Source organism: Patiria miniata, unplaced genomic scaffold, assembly GCF_015706575.1.
Source record: "Patiria miniata isolate m_02_andy unplaced genomic scaffold, ASM1570657v1 HiC_scaffold_7, whole genome shotgun sequence".
Lineage (NCBI taxonomy): Eukaryota > Metazoa > Echinodermata > Asteroidea > Valvatida > Asterinidae > Patiria > Patiria miniata.
The window spans coordinates 42,894,759-42,912,091 of record NW_024037074.1 but is presented as its reverse complement, the minus strand read 5'-3'; the positions used below and the strand labels follow the sequence as shown (position 1 = coordinate 42,912,091).

General features: G+C 41.4%; 1 protein-coding gene and 1 long non-coding RNA gene across 2 annotated transcripts; both read right to left on the bottom strand.

Annotated features, from left to right (window-relative positions):
* Positions 1-572: 572 nt before the first annotated feature.
* LOC119746184 lies at positions 573-5,942 on the bottom strand. The gene is made up of 4 exons (XR_005273701.1): positions 5,829-5,942; positions 4,434-4,535; positions 2,692-2,790; positions 573-1,711 (listed from the first exon to the last, which is right to left on the bottom strand). It is a non-coding gene; the product is annotated as an uncharacterized LOC119746184 (long non-coding RNA).
* A 96-nt stretch (positions 5,943-6,038) lies between these two features.
* LOC119745203 (deleted in malignant brain tumors 1 protein-like) lies at positions 6,039-13,893 on the bottom strand. Its single transcript, XM_038221425.1, has 14 exons — positions 13,671-13,893; positions 12,728-13,039; positions 12,104-12,262; positions 11,445-11,582; positions 10,767-10,904; positions 10,088-10,225; positions 9,933-9,998; positions 9,635-9,772; positions 8,752-8,778; positions 8,287-8,631; positions 7,343-7,654; positions 6,564-6,722; positions 6,316-6,474; positions 6,039-6,226 (listed from the first exon to the last, which is right to left on the bottom strand). Exons 1-14 carry the CDS (start codon positions 13,873-13,875, stop codon positions 6,039-6,041), a joined length of 2,484 nt encoding a protein of 827 aa, XP_038077353.1. The 5' UTR covers positions 13,876-13,893.
* Between the last annotated feature and the right edge of the window lie 3,440 nt (positions 13,894-17,333).

The following is a 17,333-nucleotide window of genomic DNA, read 5'->3' as shown; positions in this document are numbered from 1 at the left end:
CAGACAAAAAGGAATTGCACTTTAATCTAATCCTTTTTATTTTACCAAAGGAAAAAAATGAGAGAAGTTCTTTCATAATAGAGAAAACGAAACGAAAACAACAACAAATCATGAACATAAACTTGCCTGAAATAAAGGGGAAATACGTTGCAAACCGTGTCCTTGTATTTCTTTATGAGCTTTGCTTTTCGGATTTTTTTGTTTATCCAAATCGCTGCTCAGTTCAAGCTCTTCTACGATGTTGTGATGCAATTTCTAACGGTATTTTGGGCTGGAATTATGGAATCCCTCACGTTTGTTTTGCCTCTGAACGACCAGGGAATAAATTGCAATTTGTGCAGTAAGGCATTTTTTTTTTAAAACCAATTAAAAAAAACAAAAAAAACATTAGGTGACATAGATTTTACCCCGGGGAGATCGCTTATTCAAGAATAAGGCTGTGAGTTATACACGACTGAACTCTACATCAGTCGCACATTGCCAATGTTCAACAAAACCCTCAGTGTACACTGCAAAAACTGTAATGTAAATTTAACACCATTCGGTATCTATATAGGACAACACCAGTAAGATTTAACATCAGATGGTCCTATATAGATACCAATGGTGTAAATTTAACACTGCAGTTTTTGCAGTGTACAGTATATTTGTTTCGCTATAAACGGCTGTCTTTTATAGTTAAAGCTTTTGACATGATGATATAGGCCATATCTAAGTGCATATTTTAGTCCATAACTTAAACTATGATTTTCTCATAAAAGTATCTGTATTATCTGTGGTTTAATCTTATTTTTGGATGGAAGTATTTTCATGACTATATCAATTTCAAAAAGACGGAATATATTTTTGTATTCAGTTCTAGCGTTTCTTAATAGTCTCCCCAGATGTTTGTAATATTGGCTGATTCGGAGCGAGGTTTGGGAACAGAGGATTATAGAGCATTACTGTTATATTTGACTTGATTCTTGTTTTGACAGCCCGATGGTTCTATGAAAAAGTGTTCCGTTCAGCGCAAACTCTTTTCCTAAGATGGGCTTTGGTAAAGACATGCCCTTTATTGTACCATCTTTCCCATAGTTGTGGGAGTTATTTCTTCAGAATTCAAATTAGTAAATATTCTTGGTTAACTCGAATTTGGAACAAAAAAGCTTAAAGGAACGAAAACGAAAAGAATTTGGAACAAAAAAGCTTAAAGGAACGAAAACGAAAATGAAAATTGGAACAAGATGGGCAATTCCACGGTGAGTTTCGTTAGTTTAAGAGATGAAGCAACGCTCTTTAGGCTCCTATATCAACATGTATGCCTCCCATGAATACATCTCACCAGGACTTATAACACAGCCATGCGGAGCAAGTTTGGTGAGTTGTAATGAGGTATTTTGTCTCCTTGTATTTAATACCACATTCGAGATTGTGATGCTTGCAGTTCCAAAGATTTAATAAATTATCCACTTTTCAGCCGTATCCGCTTCTCCGTGGAATTGCCCAAAAATAATGAAATTGAAACCACAAAATTTGAATCATTAATATTCGTGATTAACTCAAACTTGGAAAAAAGGTTCAAAGGAACGAAACAAAAACGGAAACAAAAATGGGAACAAAATGAAACTTAAAATCCAAACTAATTCTAAGAAATTTCAAATGGACATTAGAATGCGGTGTACCGTGGTCGATTCCATGTCCGGTATAAGTCCGAGACGACGGCTGATTCCTGCAACAAATCAAACATTTAAGATGAACTTATAATTGAGTAGAAAGTGGATAAGCATGCATACGCATTTGGTGTTTAAGATGTTTCCTCTTTTGAAAAAAACACCCAGTTTTTGTTGTTGTTCCTGGCGAGTAAAAAAAGCTACGAAATAGTATACTTTAAGTACGACATTATTTTGTCACATGGCGCAACCGCAAAAGGAGCCATTAATCTTTTATTAAAAAAAAGACCCGGACATGCCTGATTGATGATATTTTGTACAATACAAGCTTTGGATGCCTAAAGGGCTCATTCTAGGACGTAAAACTAAAGCCATATTCGACTGAGAGTGAGGAAAAACGTTACAATACCAATCTGCTCTGAACAATTTAACATTTGTGATTAAACATACTGTAATGTTTTAAGCCACATTAAAAAAAGTGAAAGTGAGGCTATAGTGAATAAATAGCCTGGCACCATCCCCTGCAACAGGTCACAGTTTATAAAATACATTCAGGGAACACGACAAAAATGGCTAACTTGTGCATAAGGCCCGTACTAAATTTAGCTAGCCTCACCCAAAGCTACAAGCAGTAATTGGTGTACAGTACTTGTCGCATTTGTAGCATTTGGCACCCAAAATATAATCTGGTGTGTGGCAAACGTAGTTTGTTGCCGGTGTTGGAGAGGTAACACAATGCGAGCTACTGGTTTTCATCAGAGATAAAACATTTTGCTTACGTGTGCCTAATTGACTTTCAAAATGTCACAAAGAAACTCAATACTACACAAGACTATTTTGTTGTTGTTGCAGATGGTAATCCATCCAATTTATTCTATGGGGTTGTGATTTAGCTAAGGTAAATATCAGTTATCTTGCCCCGCTTCGGTTCGACAAGTTTTGAAAATGTGACGCCAGAACTATAATAGTGTTTGGTGAGCCTGTCCATTTTGCGCCACAGTGCCCTAAATTTTGCTATCAGAAGCAAGGAATAGCTCACCTTGATACGTCTACGGGTCTTGCTCATCATTTTTCTCCTTCGGCAAAATCTTCTCCCGTCGCGGATACGACTCAATGTTGTCCCTTTTGACTTCATTATCTAGAAATGTATATCAAATACGAATTTATACACAATTGGTAATTTTGTTATAGCAAGAAATAAAATACTTAGAAGAAATTGAATGTACGGCTGCATATCAAAATGTCTTGACGTTAGAACCAGGGACGTCAATCGCTTCTCAAAAGTGGGGGGGGGGGGGGGGGGGGGGACAACATACCTGGATCAGAACTGATGCGAGCGCGAAGCGCGAAGCCCTTACGGCGTAGGTTTCGGGGCCCGTTTAAGGGCCCCGACAAAAAATGGATTCCAGATGCTCTGTGGGGTGTGATCTGAAGCAATTTCTTACCACTTTTCTCCATGCTTTAACTAATATTTTCGTAGCAAAAGAGAATTATTTGAACATAATTATTTGAACATCGTTTTCGAGGTTGGAGTCATTGAATTGGCTATCAGAATTCTGAGCTACAGGCGTAGGGTTCGGGGCCCGCTTAAGGGCCCCGAAAAATTTGGATTCTAAATGCTCTGTGGTGCTATCTGAGTCAATTTCTGACCACTTTAACCAATATTTTTAAAGCAAAAGATTCATTGAAGTACATAATAGGGCCCTGTAAATGGGACACGAGTTCAAAAATCTGAGGGGGGGGGGACATTTGATATTGTGTCCCCCACCCTTCAAAAAAGGGGGGGGAGGACATGCCCCCCCCCCCCTCAGGATTGACGCCCATGGTTAGAACGCCCCCTTGCGCTCAAACGTACGTGGCTTTTTGGAACTACGGAGCCTCTTTGTTTAGTTCTAACGTCTTTGTTTCAATGTGAATAACTATGCCCAACCGGGCTCGGTTGTTTTGTTGTTCTTGTTGTCGTCGTTGTTGTTGATGATGTTGTTGCTGTTGCTCACGGTGTTGCTGTTGCTGAGGTGGTTGTGGTGCAGAGATTCTGGTGGTCCTGGTGGTTAAATGGTTGTTGTGGTTTGCAGTGTGTGTAGTGGTTGTGGCGGTTATGGTGGCCGTGGTGGTTGTGCTGGTTGTTGTTGTTGCTCACGGTTGTTGCTTTTGTTGCGGTGGTTGTGGTGCAGAGATTCTGGTGGTTGTGGTGATTCAGTGGTTGTTGTGGTTTGCAGGTTGTGGTGTGTGTGGTGGTTGTGGCGGTTATGGTGGCCGTGGTGGTTCACGGTGCTGGTTGTTGTTGTTTTTGATATCGTTGTTGTTGATGATGTTGTTGCTCACGGTTGTAGCTGTTGTTGTGGCGGTTGTGGTGCAGCCTGATTCAGTGGTGGTTGTGGTGGTTCAGTGGTTGAATTTGTGGTTGTGGTTTGCAGGTTGTGGTGTGGTGGTTGTGGCGGTTATGGTAGCTGTGGCTGGACTGCTGGTTGTTGTTGTGGTGGTGGTGGTGGTGTGGTACGCAGCATTAATATCAATAGAGTTTCCACTTGCAAGACTTAATAATAGGAATCATATACAATGTATCATCATAGTTTTCGCTGACCCACGTGGGAAATTATTCCTGTTCTGAATACATTACCTAGGGCCAAGTCAGATGCATTACCTACGAGATGCAAAGCATAATTCGACTAGCTTCGACCTCATCTCATGATTTTCTTTTGACAGTGTTTCTTAGAATAAGTTAAGCATGAAGATCCACACAAAAGCTTGAGTAGGTCAAAGAGGAACAAATTGTTTTACCGTTGCAGTTCTGCCACTCATCTTCGCCATACTGGCAGTCGATGATGCGGTCACATGTATACTTCATGGGGATCTCGTCACCGTTAGAACAGCGGAACGTGTCTGAAAATCACCCCAAATAAAACAAAATACAACCATGCGTTACATGAATATTGTAAGACTATTTTTGATGTCTCCGTGTAGTTGATGTACGGCACAGGTTCGACATGAAAATTATCGGAACAAATAGAAATGTTTTGGTAATGTATGGGAGTTTGGGAAAGTATGAAACACAAAAAATGATTAAGCTTTACAATTCAGCACTCGTGCAAACGTTCTCTAAACAGTTGTTGGAAACTTTAATCTTCAAACTGGTCAGAGTTTTTCTAAGTAAATTTGGTGAAATCTATAATCGGACAGCAAGGCAACATAGCGGCGGCACGTTATAGGGGCAAGTTGGAAAATCAAGAACATTGATTTCTACTTAGTCATTTTACATTCCTGTCTATACAGAGAGCCCAGTTGAAGCCAAAAGTTTGTTCATTTTCAACTTCATTTAATATGTTCCAAGAATGTAGCAAGTATAACTCCGGCGTCCACATTATGCCTGCAGTTATGATTAAACCAGCCAGCATGATTGTACTCATCTATGCTAGATTCATATCCCTGGCAGTAAACATTGTGGCATGATCGGACCTGATCCTTGACCGAAGTAAGCGTTGCCCCACGCCTGGTATGCCGAAGGGCAACCAAACATGCGACAGACGACATGAGCGTCATTAATGCCCCAATTATCATCACAGACTGTACCCCACTGGCCTTGGTAGAAAACTTCTACTCAACCCTCGTTCGAACAGCCTCCATTAACGACACGAACTGTTAATGGAGCTCAGGTAACTGAAAATGAAATGCTTCGTGGATTAGGAATTAAAATAGAGTTTTGATATAAACTCACTGTAACATGCTTCAGTACTTCAAGTTGAAACACACTCAGACATATCAGTTACATTACTGCGTCTATGAGATCATGAGATAACACAATGTCAGTTCAAACACGGTGAACAGCGCATGAACGCTCCCAACTTGCCAATAATTAAGACTGCTTGGTAGACTGGCTCTGACCCCTATCATTATCGATTACATGTTGGTAAATGTGCATCAAATTGACTGTAATATGACTTCGCACGTCGTCTTTTTTTCTTTTTTTTCTTTTCGGGGGAGGCAAGGGGGGGGGGGAGGGGAAAGGAACCCTGGTCCCTCTTGAAAAATCCGCAATCTTGAGAAAAAAAAGCACCCACCTCCTTCGTTTTTTGAAAAAGGCCGGACGATCGAGAAACTACTTTAGTTTTTATTAACCGGCCTTATGGAGTGGCGTGTCTGCTTCATCCAGTAACTATTTCCCTTGTGCATATTCACCTTGACAGTTGTATTCATCTTCGCCAGAGTAGCAGTCTGAGTAGCCGTTGCATCTTTGGTAGTCTTGAATACATTGGCCGTTGTAGCATTGCCACTCATATGAACTGCAGCCGTAGGATGGTTCAGTGGCGTAGCCTACAGTGGCGTAGCCTACAATCGAAAAGTCAGTGAGAACACGTATTTGCGAAACTTGGAGTATGTTACAACTTTCTAAAAACTGTTTTGTTGCAGATATTTACCATAACAGTCGTATTCATCTTCGCCAGAGTAGCAGTCTGAGTATCCGTTGCATCTTTGGTAGTCTTGAATACATTGGCCGTTGTAGCATTGCCACTCAGGTGAACTGCAGCCGTAGGATGGTTCAGTGGCTGGTTCAGTGGCTGGTTCAGTGGCGTAGCCTACAATCGAAAAGTCAGTGAGTACACGTATTTACAAAACTTGGAGTATGTTACAACTTTCTAAAAACTGTTTTGTTGCAGATATTTACCATAACAGTCGTATTCATCTTCGCCAGAGTAGCAGTCTGAGTATCCGTTGCATCTTTGGTAGTCTTGAATACATTGGCCGTTGTAGCATAGCCACTCATATGAACTGCAGCCGTAGGCTGGTTCAGTGGCTGGTTCAGTGGATGGTTCAGTGGCGTAGCCTACAATCGAAAAGTCAGTGAGTACACGTATTTACCAAACTTGAAGTATGTTACAACTTTCTAAAAACTGTTTTGTTGCAGATATTTACCATAACAGTCGTATTCATCTTCGCCAGAGTAGCAGTCTGAGTATCCGTTGCATCTTTGGTAGTCTTGAATACATTGGCCGTTGTAGCATAGCCACTCATATGAACTGCAGCCGTAGGCTGGTTCAGTGGCTGGTTCAGTGGCTGGTTCAGTGGCGTAGCCTACAATCGAAAAGTCAGTGAGTACACGTATTTACCAAACTTGAAGTATGTTACAGCTTTCTTAAAACTGTTTTGTTGCAGTCTTGAATACACTGGCCGCTGTAATAGCATTGCCACTCATATGAACTGCAGCCGTAGGATGGTTCAGTGGTGTAGTCTGGAATTTAAAAGTGGTTTAAAGTCAATGAGATGTACGTTTAAGCTAAAATATGTTATGTGTTATCCTTTAGAAACTCTGGTTGTTGGGAATCTACAGTGTGACCCAAAATACAACCCGGAAACATTTGCCTTAAAAATAAAAGGGATCCCTAGATTTTTATGTTTTGGGCATTACCATAATCATCTGCAGCCGCACTAGGGTGGTTCTGGTGTAAAGTAATGTAAGGGAAAGTGAAGTCAAATGATTGAGCTTTACAATTCGGGAAACGTGTAAACATTTCTCTAAAAAGGTAGTTGGAAAATAGCAGAGATATTTTATCTTTTAATTTGCATGAGTTTGTGTATGCACCTTGATTTTTACATGTTCATTTTACTTTCCCGCCTCACCATTACAGGGCGCCCTGTTAAGGCCAATGTTCAAATTTTCAAGTTCATTTTATATGTTGCGACAATAAACCTACCATTGTTACAAGTAGATCCTGCGTCCTCATTATGTACACAGTTATGACTAAACCAGCCATTATGATAGCAATCAGCTATGTCATATTCATTTCCTTGGCAGTTAACATTGTCAAGCATGATTGGACCTGATCCTTGACCGAAGTGGGCGCTGCCCCACGCCTGGTATGCAGAAGGATAACCAAGCATGCGACAGACGACATGAGCGTCATTAATGCCCCATCCATCATCACAGACTGTACCCCACTGGCCTTGGTAGAAAACTTCAACTCGACCCTCGTTCAAAGAGCCTCCATTAACGAGACGAACTGGAGCTAAAGTAACAGAAAATGAAATGTGCGTGGATTAGGAATTAAAAAAAGACTTTTGATATAAACTCACTGTATAGTGCTTCAACTTAGTTTAAGTTGTAACACAAACTCAGACATCAGTTTCATTACTGCGTCTGAGATGTCACATTGTCAGTTCAAACACGGTTCAAAATGACGAACAGCGCATGAATGCAAGTCCACACTCGACAATAATAAACTTCTCGCTCGGTAGACTGGCTTTCTCCCCATCAGTATCGTTAAATATACGGACCGGGAACCAGTCTACTCGCATGGCGGACCTGTTTAGTAAACCAAAACAACAACACCACCAACATCACCAACAACAACACCGACAACAAAAGCCTTTTGTGTTCCAGAGTGTTGCAGACGCCTACAATAATTTGATCTTATTGACGAGCAACGGACAGTGCATCTATAAAACGTCAGTTTGAGAAAAGACTTATTTTCAATTAAATTCTGCGAATCGTTAATATTGAAGTCCTCGATTTCAAAGCAACTTGAGAATACGACTGGTATACATCTTTTCGGGTGGAAAGTGCAATTTGTTGGAAAAAGTTTCTTGGCCAATTTTTATATAAAGTTTGGCGGTGATTGGACGAATAAGTTTGCATTACCTGTACATTCAACACCGGCATCTTCACGGTGGTAGCAGTGTTCAGAGTAATAGGACGTGCAGTCCAGAATCGAACTTTCCGAACCGTTGCAGTAGACGTGTACAAGGTGAATAGGACCAACACCCGGGCCATAGGTAGCGTCACGCGGGGCACTAATGGCTGGTCCATAGCCGAGCTGTCTGCAGACGACACGGGCATCGTTCATGTCCCAGGAATGACTGCAAGCCGTTCCCCAGGAACCGTTGACAAACACCTCTACTCTGCCTTCATAGATGGTGCTGCCATTCACTAATCTTATCACGGAGGAGGGTAGATTGACGTCTACAGTGGGCGCAACGGTGTTTCCTATGAATATGGTGATTGACACAAATGGACTGAAGTACTACAAATTAAGTCAAATTAATGTTTGGAAGTACGTTTTGTCACTGCAATAAAATGCACGTATCTGCAGAGGTGATTAGTTACCATAACAGTTGTATTCATCTTCGCCAAAGTAGCAGTCAGAGTATCCGTTGCATCGTTGATAGTCTTGAATACATTGACCGTTGTTGTAGCATCTCCACTCATATGAACTGCAGCCGTTGTAGGATGGTTCAGTGGTGTAGTCTGGAAATGAAAAGTGTGTTTTAAAAGACAGTTGCAAAGATGTGTCAGCTGGTATGCTGAATTGCGAAGGACGCGGCTACAACGTGGTCGGGCCGCTGGCACGTAAAGGCGCCTATGGCTGCCGGCCACATCGACCCATATATGACCACGGAGCACAGCCTGAGATCGAAAGTGTTTGATTTTTCCGGAGGGAGGAAAACCGGAGGGCCCGGAGAAAAACCCTCTTGGCACAGGAGAGAACCAACGCACAACTCTACTCACATGTGATCTGCGGCCAGGATTCGAACCGTGGTAACCTTGGTGAGAGGCGAGCGCTTTATACGCACAAGCCACCCATGCCACCCATGATGATATTTACCGTAACAGTTGTATTCATCTTCGCCATAGTAGCAGTCAGAGTATCCGTTGCATCTTTGGTAGTCTTGAATACATTGGCCGTTGTAGCATTGCCACTCATATGAACTGCAGCCGGAGTAGGGTGGTTCAGTGGTGTAGTCTGGAAATGACCAGTGTTATTTAAAAAGACATTCATAAGTACCTAAAACAGTTTAACCATTCTGATTGGTCGAGAGACCGTCACGTGGGTGGTTTAATACGGTTGATAAAACACCAACCGGTTTTCAACACTTTTTTCTTTGGTGTAACATGAACGGGTGGCTTGTGTGGCTTGTGCGTAATGTATTATTTACAAAACTCGAAGTATGTTTCAACTTTAGGAAAACGTTTGGTTGTAGATATTTACCGTAACAGTTGTATTCATCTTCTCCATACAAGCAGTCTGAGTATCCGTTGCATCTTTGGTAGTCTTGAATACATTGACCGTTGTAGTAGCATCTCCACTGATATGAACTGCAGCCGTAGGATGGTTCAGTTGTGTAGTCTGAAAAGGAAAAGACAGTGAGACGAATTATGTAGAAAACTTGGAGTGTGTTTCAACTTTAGAAAACTGTTTTGTTGTAGATATTTACCGTAACAGTTGTATTCATCTTCCCCATAGTAGCAGTCAGAGTATCCGTTGCATCTTTGGTAGTATTGAATACACTGGCCGTCGTAGTAGCATTGCCACTGATATGAACTGCAGCCGTAGGATGGTTCAGTGGTGTAGCCTACAATTGAAAAGTCAATGAAATGCACGTATTTACAAAACTTGGAGTATGTTACAACTTTCTAAAAACTGTTTTGTTGCAGATATTACTATAACAGTCGTATTCATCTTCGCCATTCAAGCAGTCTGAGTATCCGTTGCATCGTTTGTAGTATTGAATACACTGGCCGCTGTAGTAGCATTGCCACTCATATGAACTGCAGCCGTAGAATGGTTCAATGGTGTAGCCTACAATCGAAAAGTCAGTGAGATGCATATATTTACAAAACTTGGAGTATGATACAACTTCCTAAAAACCTTTGCTTTTGCAGATATTTACCATAACAGTCGTATTCATCTTCGCCATAGTAGCAGTCTGAGTATCCGTTGCATCTTTGGTAGTCTTGAATACATTGACCGTTGTAGCATTGCCACTCATATGAACTGCAGCCGTAGGATGGTTCAGTGGTGTAGCCTACAATCAAAAAGTCAGTGAGTACACGTATTTACAAAACTTGGAGTATGTTACAACTTTCTAAAAACTGTTTTGTTGCAGATATTTACTATAACAGTCGTATTCATCTTCGCCATACAAGCAGTCTGAGTATCCGTTGCATTTTTTGTAGTATTGAATACACTGGCCGCTGTAGTAGCATTGCCACTCATATGAACTGCAGCCTTAGGATGGTTCAGTGGTGTAGCCTACAATCAAAAAGTCAGTGAGTACACGTATTTACAAAACTTGGAGTATGTTAAAACTTTCTAAAAACTGTTTTTTGCAGATATTTACCATAACAGTCGTATTCGTCTTCGCCATAGTTGCAGTCTGAGTATCCGTTGCATCTTTGGTAGTATTGAATACACTGGCCGCTGTAGTAGCATTGCCACTCATATGAACTGCAGCCGTAGGATGGTTCAGTGGTGTAGCCTACAATCGAAAAGTCAGTGAGATGCATGTATTTACAAAACTTGGAGTATGTTACAACTTTCTAAAAACCTTTTTTTTTGCAGATATTTACCATAACAGTCGTATTCATCTTCGCCATAGTAGCAGTCTGAGTATCCGTTGCATCTTTGGTAGTCTTGAATACATTGACCGTTGTAGCATTGCCACTCATATGAACTGCAGCCGTAGGATGGCTCAGTGGTGTAGCCTACAATCAAAAAGTCAGTGAGTACACGTATTTACAAAACTTGGAGTATGTTACAACTTTCTAAAAACTGTTTTTTGCAGATATTTACTATAACAGTCGTATTCATCTTCGCCATACAAGCAGTCTGAGTAGCCGTTGCATCTTTTGTAGTATTGAATACACTGGCCGCTGTAGTAGCATTGCCACTCATATGAACTGCAGCCTTAGGATGGTTCAGTGATGTAGCCTACAATCAAAAAGTCAGTGAGTACACGTATTTACAAAACTTGGAGTATGTTAAAACTTTCTAAAAACTGTTTTTTGCAGATATTTACCATAACAGTCGTATTCGTCTTCGCCATAGTTGCAGTCTGAGTATCCGTTGCATCTTTGGTAGTATTGAATACACTGGCCGCTGTAGTAGCATTGCCACTCATATGAACTGCAGCCGTAGGATGGTTCAGTGGTGTAGCCTACAATCAAAAAGTCAGTGAGATGCATGTATTTACAAAACTTGGAGTATGTTACAACTTTCTAAAAACCTTTTTTTTTGCAGATATTTACCATAACAGTCGTATTCATCTTCGCCATAGTAGCAGTCTGAGTATCCGTTGCATCTTTGGTAGTCTTGAATACATTGACCGTTGTAGCATTGCCACTCATATGAACTGCAGCCGTAGGATGGTTCAGTGGTGTAGCCTACAATCAAAAAGTCAGTGAGTACACGTATTTACAAAACTTGGAGTATGTTAAAACTTTCTAAAAACTGTTTTGCTGCAGATATTTACAATAACAGTCGTATTCATCTTCGCCATAGTTGCAGTCTGAGTATCCGTTGCATCTTTGGTAGTATAGAATACACTGGCCGCTGTAGTAGCATTGCCACTCATATAAACTGCAGCCGTAGGATGGTTCAGTGGTGTAGCCTACAATCAAAAAGTCAGTGAGTACACGTATTTACAAAACTTGGAGTATGTTACAACTTTCTAAAAACTGTTTTGTTGCAGATATTTACCATAACAGTCGTATTCATCTTCGCCATAGTAGCAGTCTGAGTAGCCGTTGCATCGTTGGTAGTCTTGAATACACTGGCCGCTGTAGTAGCATTGCCACTCATATGAACTGCAGCCGTAGGATGGTTCAGTGGTGTAGTCTGGAATTTAAAAGTGTGGTTTAAAGTCAATGAGATGTACATTTAAGCTAAGATATGTTATGTGTCATCCTTTAGAAACTCTGGTTGTTGGGAATATACAGTGTGACCCAAAATACAACCCGGAAACATTTGCTTCAAAAATAAAAGGGATCGCTAGATTTTTATGTTTTGGGCATTACCATAATCATCTGCAGCCGCACTAGGGTGGTTCTGGTGTAAAGTAATGTACGGGAAAGTGAAGTCAAATGATTGAGCTTTACAATTCGGGAAACGTGTAAACATTTCTCTAAAAAGGTAGTTGAAAAATAGCAGAGATATTTTATCTTTTAATTTGCATGAGTTTGTGTATGCACCTTGATTTTTACATGTTCATTTTACTTTCCCGCCTCACCATTACAGGGCGCCCTGTTAAGGCCAATGTTCAAATTTTCAAGTTCATTTTATATGTTGCGACAATAAACTTACCACTGTTACAAGTAACTCCTGCGTCCTCATTATGTACACAGTTATGACTAAACCAGCCATTATGATAGCAATCAGCTATGTCATATTCATTTCCTTGGCAGTTAACATTGTCAAGCATGATTGGACCTGATCCTTGACCGAAGTGGGCGCTGCCCCACGCCTGGTATGCAGAAGGATAACCAAGCATGCGACAAACGACATGAGCGTCATTAATGCCCCATCCATCATCACAGACTGTACCCCACTGGCCTTGGTAGAAAACTTCAACTCGACCCTCGTTCAAAGAGCCTCCATTCACGAGACGAACTGGAGCTAAAGCAACAGAAAATGAAATGTTCGTGGATTAGGAATTAAAAAAAGACTTTTGATATAAACTCACTGCATAGTGCTTCAACTTAGTTTAAGTTGTAATACAAACTCAGACATCAGTTTCATTACTGCGTCTGAGATGTCACATTGTCAGTTCAAACACGGTTCAAAATGACGAACAGCGCATGAATGCAAGTCCACACTCGACAATAATAAACTTCTCGGTCGGTAGACTGGCTTTCTCCCATCAGTATCGATAAATATACGGACCGGGAACCATTCTACTTGCATGGCGGACCTGTTTAGTAAGCAAAAACAACACCACCACCAACAGCACCAACATCAACAACGGCAACAAAAGCCTTTTGTGTTCCAGAGTGTTGCAGACGCCTACAATAATTTGATTTTATTGACGAGAAACGGACAGTGCATCTATAAAACGCCAGTTTGAGAAAAGACTTATTTTCAATTAAATCCTGCGAATCGTTAATATTGAAGTCCTCGATTTCAAAGCAACTTGAGAATACGACTGGTATACATCTTTTCGGGTGGAAAGTGCAATTTGTTGGAAAAATTTTCTTGGCCAATTTTTATATAAAGTTTGGCGGTGATTGGACGAATAAGTTTGCATTACCTGTACATTCAACACCGGCATCTTCACGGTGGTAGCAGTGTTCAGAGTAATAGGATGTGCAGTCGAGAATCGAACTTTCCGAACCGTTGCAGTAGACGTGTACAAGGTGAATAGGACCAACACCCGGGCCATAGGTAGCGTCACGCGGGGCACTAATGGCTGGTCCATAGCCGAGCTGTCTGCAGACGACACGGGCATCGTCCATGCCCCAGGAATGACTGCAAGCCGTTCCCCAGGAACCGTTGACAAACACCTCTACTCTGCCTTCATAGATGGTGCTGCCATTCACTAATCTTATCACGGAGGAGGGTAGATTGACGTCTACAGTGGGCGCCACGGTGTTTCCTATGAATATATGGTGAAATCGACATAAATGGATCGAAGTACTACAAATTAAGTCAAATTAATGTTAGGAAGTACGTTTTGTCACGTCACTGCAATAAAATACACGTATCTGCAGAGGTGATTAGTTACCATAACAGTTGTATTCATCTTCGCCATAGTAGCAGTCAGAGTATCCGTTGCATCGTTGATAGTCTTGAATACATTGACCGTTGTTGTAGCATCTCCACTCATATGAACTGCAGCCGTAGTAGGATGGTTCAGTGGTGAAGTCTGGAAATGAAAAGTGTGTTTTAAAAGACAGTTGCAAAGATGTGTCAGCTGGTATGCTGAATTGCGAAGGACGCGGCTACAACGTGGTCGGGCCGCTGGCACGTAAAGGCGCCTATGGCTGCCGGCCACATCGACCCATATATTACCACGGAGCACAGCCTGAGATCGAAAGTGTTTGATTTTTCCGGAGGGAGGAAAACCGGAAGGCCCGGAGAAAAACCCTCTTGGCACAGGAGAGAACCAACGCACAACTCTACTCACTTGTGATCTGCGGCCAGGATTCGAACCGTGGTCACCTTGGTGAGAGGCGAGCGCTTTATACGCACAAGCCACCCATGCCACCCATGATGATATTTACCGTAACAGTTGTATTCATCTTCGCCATAGTAGCAGTCAGAGTATCCGTTGCATCTTTGGTAGTCTTGAATACATTGGCCGTTGTAATAGCATCGCCACTCATATGAACTGCAGCCGTAGTAGGGTGGTTCAGTGGTGTAGTCTGGAAATGAACAGTGTCGTTTAAAAGACATTCATAAATACCTAAAACACTTAAATCATTCCGATTGGTCGAGAGACCGTCACGTGGGTGGTTTAATACGGTTGATAAAACACCAACCGGTTTTAAACACTTTTTTCTTTGGTGTAACATGAATGGGTGGCATGGGTGGCTTGTGCGTAGGCTTGTGCGTATTGTATTGTTTACAAAACTTGAAGTATGTTTCAACTTTAGGAAAACGTTTTGTTGTAGATATTTACCGTAACAGTTGTATTCATCTTCGCCATACAAGCAGTCTGAGTATCCGTTGCATCTTTGGTAGTCTTGAATACATTGACCGTTGTAGTAGCATCTCCACTGATATGAACTACAGCCATAGGATGGTTCAGTGGTGAAGTCTGAAAAGGAAAAGACAGTGAGATGAATTATGTACAAAACTTGGAGGGTGTTTCAACTTTAGAAAACTTTTTTGTTGTAGATAATTACCGTAACAGTTGTATTCATCTTCGCCATAGTAGCAGTCAGAGTATCCGTTGCATCTTTGGTAGTCTTGAATACATTGACCGTTGTAATAGCATCGCCACTCATATGAACTGCAGCCGTAGTAGGGTGGTTCAGTGGTGTAGTCTGGAAATGAACAGTGACGTTTAAAAGACATTCATAAATACCTAAAACAGTTTAACCATTCCGATTGATCAAGAGGGTGGTTTAATACGGTCGATAAAACACCAACCGGGTCTAAACAATTTCTCCTGGTGTAACATGAATATGGGTTCCTAGGAAATCTGGTCCCTTTTACCCTGTTATTGGTTGAAGCCTCACACGTGACCAGTCGATTTCCTAATTATCTTCACTTAGGCATGTGCACTACTAATAATGTGTCCGTATGTATATTGGAGCTCTGAGTTCACACTACACCGGCACCGCTGCGTTCTGCGGCACATCGCGAGGTATGCGCCACGCGCACCAATCTCCATATAAGGATTTTTTTGTATTACTCGTGAAAAGTACATACCATAAACATAGCTAAAGGGGTGTTTGCCAAAAAATTAAGCAAAGTCGGTGGGTTTTCAGTTGTTTTGAGTTTTTGGCCGAAAGATATTGATGAATGGGAATAAATATGTGCTTAACCGCAATTAAAAAAGTACGTTCAACACCAGCCGAGCACATATTTATTCCCTTAGTTGGACAGTTATGTTGTGTCCCATCTTTAACAAACGTTTTTGTATTGAACATTTACCGTAACAGTTGTATTCATCTTCGCCATAGTAGCAGTCTGAGTATCCGTTGCATCTTTGGTAGTCTTGAATACATTGACCGTTGTAATAGCATCGCCACTCATATGAACTGCAGCCGTAGTAGGATGGTTCAGTGGTGTAGTCTGGAATTTGGGTAAATCAAAAAAAGTAATGAAAATGTTGACAGTTGTTGAAACAATGACATATGTCGTCTTTTCTTTTTGGACGTTTTAGTATCCTTTGTACGTCTTATATAAAACACCAAATTGAGCATAATACAAAAGCGACTCAAGTGTCGTTAAGATACGTTGGTGAGATCGCAGGATGCGCTCTTCTTTGTTTCTGAAACGGTGGCTGAAAATGTTTAAGTTATACCGAGTAAATGTGTACCCGTCTTTGAAATGATAACTGAAAGCACCATGGGGGAGGTATATGTAATACAAAACGATTTAACTCCCTAAAAATCATCCTGACAGATTTTAGCTGAAACATGCCTCCTGTTTAACCCATCGCTGGTGACCCAGTGCTTGCCTATACATAATGAATGGAGGTAGAGAGAGGACACCATTGGACGTAACGTGGAGTGTAACCTATACGTATGTCGATATTAGTTATACTTCCTAATTCATTTATGACTGGGATTGGAGTTGGAGTTGCAAGTTGGGCTGTTTTCTAGTTAAATCTTATTATTGTAATAATGGTTAACACTAAATCTGTATGCCCCAATATAACTTAAAATTCTAAGTTACCATAACAGTTGTATTCATCTTCGCCAAAGTAGCAGTCAGAGTATCCGTTGCATCGTTGATAGTCTTGAATACATTGACCGTTGTTGTAGCATCTCCACTCATATGAACTGCAGCCGTTGTAGGATGGTTCAGTGGTGTAGTCTGGAAATGAAAAGTGTGTTTTAAAAGACAGTTGCAAAGATGTGTCAGCTGGTATGCTGAATTGCGAAGGACGCGGCTACAACGTGGTCGGGCCGCTGGCACGTAAAGGCGCCTATGGCTGCCGGCCACATCGACCCATATATGACCACGGAGCACAGCCTGAGATCGAAAGTGTTTGATTTTTCCGGAGGGAGGAAAACCGGAGGGCCGGAGAAAAACCCTCTTGGCACAGGAGAGAACCAACGCACAACTCTACTCACATGTGATCTGCGGCCAGGATTCGAACCGTGGTCACCTTGGTGAGAGGCGAGCGCTTTATACGCACAAGCCACCCATGCCACCCATGGTGATATTTACCGTAACAGTTGTATTCATCTTCGCCATAGTAGCAGTCAGAGTATCCGTTGCATCTTTGGTAGTATTG

Excerpts from the sequence above, each read along its gene's own strand:
- LOC119745203 (XM_038221425.1), bottom strand. The coding sequence starts at position 13,875 with ATGGACGATGCCCGTGTCGTCTGCAGACAGCTCGGCTATGGACCAGCC. Across the intron at positions 12,263-12,727 it reads AGGAGTTACTTGTAACAGTG|ACTACACCACTGAACCATCC; the intron begins GTAAGTTTATTG and ends TTTAAATTCCAG. Across the intron at positions 6,227-6,315 it reads AGATGAATACGACTGTTATG|GCTACGCCACTGAACCAGCC; the intron begins GTAAATATCTGC and ends TTTCGATTGTAG.